We start from the raw sequence: 4,510 nt of genomic DNA, 5'->3' as shown, positions 1-4,510 counted from the left end.
GCTGAGTTCTAGTATAGCTGGTTAAAATTTTCTTTCCATTCTACAGCTCTCAGTCCAATTTGGAGGTCAACTTATTCAAGGTATGCCAAATCTATGGTTTCATTTCTCCATTCTGTACATCCCGTATTTCTTGACTTGTAATGTATTTGCTTTTACTATTTGAACTCATGGCCAAAATTAAAATTTTATGGGAAAGTATTACTCCAGGAGCAAAATCTTATACATATGTACCGAAAATTAGTGCATAAAGATAATATGGTTGATTGATTCTTTGGATAGGTCTTTTTGGATTTAAGTACATTATTGTAATGTCAATATTAATTATTATTATTATTACTGGTTGGTTTTAAATTCATAATATAATTACATGGGACCTAATTTTATTTACTACATGTCTCTTAATAGTAGGAAGTCGAATTCCATTATATTTAGGATAAAGTTATCATAGCTGGATGTCCTTGGCTTTTCCAAATGATGGTAGTAGTTTAATCAATAGAAATTTTCTAACAGAGATCTGGTTGTGCAGGTAATGGAGAGGCGGGGATATAGAGAAGAGTACATTAGTCATTATAAGATGATGACAAGGTTAGTATGCAATCTTTCTGTTGGAGATGACTTTTGTTTCTACAACATGTATCTGTGTTAATATCATTTAAAAAGATGTGTAAAAAAAAAGACTCTTGAGGGTGATATTTTATAGTTCTAGTAATAATGAAGCATATTTCTGCTTTTATCATCTTTTAAGGTTTCATCATCAAAGAGTTCCATTGGTAATCCTTGTTTGTGGCACTGCTTGTGTTGGAAAGTCTACTATTGCCACCCAGCTTGCGCAGAGGCTAAATTACCAAATGTGTTGCAGGTAGCAATCGTGTCTATAACCTGTCATATAAAATAAGGACAATTTTAGGCTTTCAATTGATGGTAGCTGATTGGAATTATATACAACTGATTTTGACATTCTTTTTGTTGTTGAGTCTAATAAACAGATGGTTTATGAATTGTTGCACACATCAACAGAGTATGTCCTGAATTCTTTGTTTCATTCTTAATTTGACTAGTATTTAGCTTTGATTTTAAGCTCCTGTTAGTCAAACCTAGTATTTGTTCATAATGGTATCATAAGAGACCTAGCTAAGAGTAATCAAGTTAACATCAAAGAGGACCTAAACCCTATAAATTTGTTTATCTTATCTGAATGATTATTTTCTTATGTTTAATCAAGTATTCCTTTTTCGGATTTCTCTGGTTTGATTTGGTGATTGTAGAATAGCATGCTTTGTCATCTTTAAAGCAAATTTGGTGCCTGCTCCACCAAGTTTGTGTCGGAAGATGACTAAATCATTATGTCCTCCATATCATCTATATTCATAAAATTCTATTATATTCATGTTGTAATGCTGGGGGGATAAATCTTTTAATATTAACTCTTAAACTACTGCTTCTTTTGCTATGTCATTATATTGCTCTGATTGCTCTTATTGGTTTGTTACATTGTAAATTTTATTTTATTTTTTGAATGAATTATGTTTTGTATTTATTTGGATCTTCATTTTTTTAGATGTTAGGGGCTGGTGTTAGTCAGGTTGCTGTATGCGCATTCTTCTAATGAATAGGATATTTCCCTTGCTGTTTATCTGTACCACTAAACAATATGAAATTTATTTCTAAAATTACTTTTGCTGGGCCTGCTATGGTGGTTTGAGGTTTGTTATGAAAAATGGCGCCAAGGGATGCGAGGTTTGTTCTTGACAGCATCTGATTTCAGGTTTCTTTGTTGCTATGCTTAGGTTGTGATAACATTTTGATTCTGTGCAGGTCATCGTTAGTGGCAAGTTGAGGGCTCAGCGCGCTAAATCCATGAAGTTCAAGGACGGGTACATGATTTCCTCAGGGCAACCAGTCAAGAACTGCATTGATTCTGCTGTAAGACATGTACTCCTTAGGCAGGTCAGTATATACTCTTTTAGACAAGTCTTCCTTTGATTGCATTGATAGTGTATGCATCTTGTTTTTGTTATGAAGGGATTTGGATAAGAAATGTTGCAGATGAGTAACTTCACAAAGCTTTCATGAGGTACAATTTTTTCTTTTGTTCTTTTCTTTTGTTTTTTGCTTCAAGTCTTCATTTTTTTTTGGTTTTGCTGTGTATTATTTCAGGCATATACGAGCGAGTTGCAGCTTAAAGTGGATCACTTGCTAGAAGAGAATGCAAGACTCAAGAGACAGCAACAAAAGGCATGCATCTTCATTTATATACATAAATACACACATTTGATGGCAGAGCATATGCATCTTTTGACATATAGTTTACTTATAGTTTTATGGCAGAGCATATATGCATGTTGTCATGTTATATGTGAGGAAGTCTGCACTTAGTCGATCAAAATTAAGCCCTAACTTTGACTAGGAAATGGCATAGCTGTGGGGGCTATCATTGGAATTGTATTGGCTGGAGCACTTATTATTGTCATGGCGTTTGGTATAGCTTGGTGGCGAGGATGTTTACGACAAAAAAGTTCATTATATAGAGGTAAGAACTAAGATGCTACTATAGGGTGCTACTCTATTTAATAGTAAATATTAATTTTCAAACAAGAACTTGATATGAATTTGCTTGTGTAAATGCTGATTAATTATCTTGTCAACTCTTAAACCCAAATATATGGATTGTCTTTTCATTTATTCTAATATTCTTAGAATAATGACCATTTTTTCATATGCAATAACTAAGTTTCCGAAAATAGATATCTTAATTCACTTTTCATTCTCCTCTTGTTTGGCTTCAACTAACAGACCTACATGGTTTGGATCTAAAAACTGGCATATTTACCTTAAGGCATATCAAAGCTGCAACAAACAACTTTAGTGTTTCCTGCAAGATATATTTACCTTAAGGTAATGTTTCTTTACTCTGTATATTTGAGTTTGGTATCTTTTTCGTTAATAAGCTAAAATGTTGTATACAAAATATATCTACTGATCATTTGGTTTTGTTATCTAATTTTAGTGACAATTGCAATAAAGGCAAAGAGAAAACTCAATTGAAATTGGACTGGTCAACAAGGCGCAAGATTTGTATAGGCGTTGCTAAAGACTTGGCTTACCTCCATGGAGAGTCAAGATTAAAAATAGTTGGTTAGTACCACCATTGACAATATATTTGGTTTTTGTAGAGTAATTAGTAATTGACTCTTTAATTGATGTCACTACACTAGAAGGATAACTTAATATTAGTGATATTTAAGCATAGTAAGAAGTGTATTATTTTAGTATTACTAGTTTACAGAGGTTTACTAGTTTACACCTTTTGAAAGTTTTTTTCTGTATCTTTCATGAGAATTGTGATTCATTTACGGGTAGCAGGCTGTTAATCTGTTTTTGATTGGATTGGCTTAACTTTAAAGCTTACCATTGTGTATTGAATTTAGTTGGATTATCTTATTTTGTGGTGATTTTATGGAATTCCTCAACTGAATTGGTGTTTAAGACTTATCTTTGAGTGTGTTTACTATTTTTGATATTAAAAAATAAATTTTTAATTTGAGAGTATGTAAATAAGATGAGATTAATGAATAATTTGAAATTAAAAATAAATAAATAATTATAGGATTTGTGGAGGTTTGAAAATCTCAAAAAATAGTTATTTTTTGTTAAATTAAAAAATTAATTTGTGGGGGTTTTAAACTGCCACAAAAGTGATTTAAAATTGCCACAAAAGTCCAATATAAAACTCCCACTAAACACACACAAAACTCCCATAAAAGACCTCGCGGCACCTCAAATTTTGGGGGTTTTAGAAACCCCCACAAACTATTTGGTGGGGGTTATAAACCTCCACAAATAAGAAAAAATCTGTCACAAATAAACAAAATTCTTGTAGTGCATGGTCACTTTTGTTTCTCCTTCTTAGATTTTTTTTATTTATTTTACTTTTTAAAAAAAATAGTGTCATTAAATTTAGAAATTTCTGACAATTGAGTGTATTTCATCCAAATGCATCCATGGAAGACAAGATAAAATATCAGATAAAATTCTTATATAATAATGATTCATATTTAAATCTCATACCTTCTTTTTTTTTTCTTAAAAATCATATACATGATTTATTATATTGGAATGGATAAATGGGTTATATTCAATTATTTATTATTGTATTAAATTACATATAATGATTTTGCAGATGTTTTTCTATAGCAAATCTTTTTTTTTGGCATTTATTTTTAAAATAATATTAATTTATTGATTCATATAATGACTATGAAACCCTTTGTTAATGTGGAAAAATATGCTCATTTATGATTTGTAACAGGTTGTCTCTAGTCTTTATATTAGTTTTAATTCTTAGTTATCTTATAATTTCAGGTAATTAGGCCAACAATTTTGATTGGATCATCAGGAGTGAAGAGAACGTTACAAAAAAAGTAGTTCAGGCTATGACTACAAATAACGAAGTATAGGTAAAGAGACTTATTAGTGGAATGAGGTAAAATGTTGTTTTGCTTTTTTTTTT

At 31.0% G+C, this 4,510-nt stretch overlaps 1 protein-coding gene and 1 long non-coding RNA gene across 5 annotated transcripts in view; both read left to right on the top strand.

Annotated features, from left to right (window-relative positions):
• The window catches only part of LOC107643763, a 5,624-nt gene extending 3,417 nt beyond the window's left edge, over nucleotides 1–2,207 (top strand). Inside the window, exons 3-9 of one of the 3 annotated variants that reach the window (XM_021124194.1) lie at nucleotides 47–80; nucleotides 527–585; nucleotides 746–859; nucleotides 1,559–1,737; nucleotides 1,816–1,947; nucleotides 2,023–2,074; nucleotides 2,158–2,207. In XM_021124194.1, the coding sequence (XP_020979853.1) occupies nucleotides 47–80; nucleotides 527–585; nucleotides 746–859; nucleotides 1,559–1,565 (214 nt within the window). In that variant the 3' untranslated portion in view covers nucleotides 1,566–1,737; nucleotides 1,816–1,947; nucleotides 2,023–2,074; nucleotides 2,158–2,207. The remainder of the gene's footprint in view (nucleotides 1–46; nucleotides 81–526; nucleotides 586–745; nucleotides 860–1,558; nucleotides 1,738–1,815; nucleotides 1,948–2,022; nucleotides 2,075–2,157) is intronic. The other 2 variants (XM_021124193.1, XM_021124192.1) reach the window with 2 other exon arrangements.
• The window catches only part of LOC110272237, a 3,326-nt gene continuing 1,058 nt past the window's right edge, over nucleotides 2,243–4,510 (top strand). Inside the window, exons 1-4 of one of the 2 annotated variants that reach the window (XR_002363300.1) lie at nucleotides 2,243–2,530; nucleotides 2,794–2,895; nucleotides 3,008–3,135; nucleotides 4,363–4,483. This is a non-coding gene — a long non-coding RNA (uncharacterized LOC110272237). Of the gene's footprint in view, nucleotides 2,531–2,793; nucleotides 2,896–3,007; nucleotides 3,437–4,362; nucleotides 4,484–4,510 lie in introns of those variants that run through there. The other variant, XR_002363299.1, reaches the window with a different exon arrangement.

Source organism: Arachis ipaensis, chromosome B05 (genome assembly GCF_000816755.2).
Source record: "Arachis ipaensis cultivar K30076 chromosome B05, Araip1.1, whole genome shotgun sequence".
In the NCBI taxonomy this organism is placed as follows: domain Eukaryota; kingdom Viridiplantae; phylum Streptophyta; class Magnoliopsida; order Fabales; family Fabaceae; genus Arachis; species Arachis ipaensis.
This window is presented reverse-complemented; position numbering and strand designations above follow the sequence as displayed.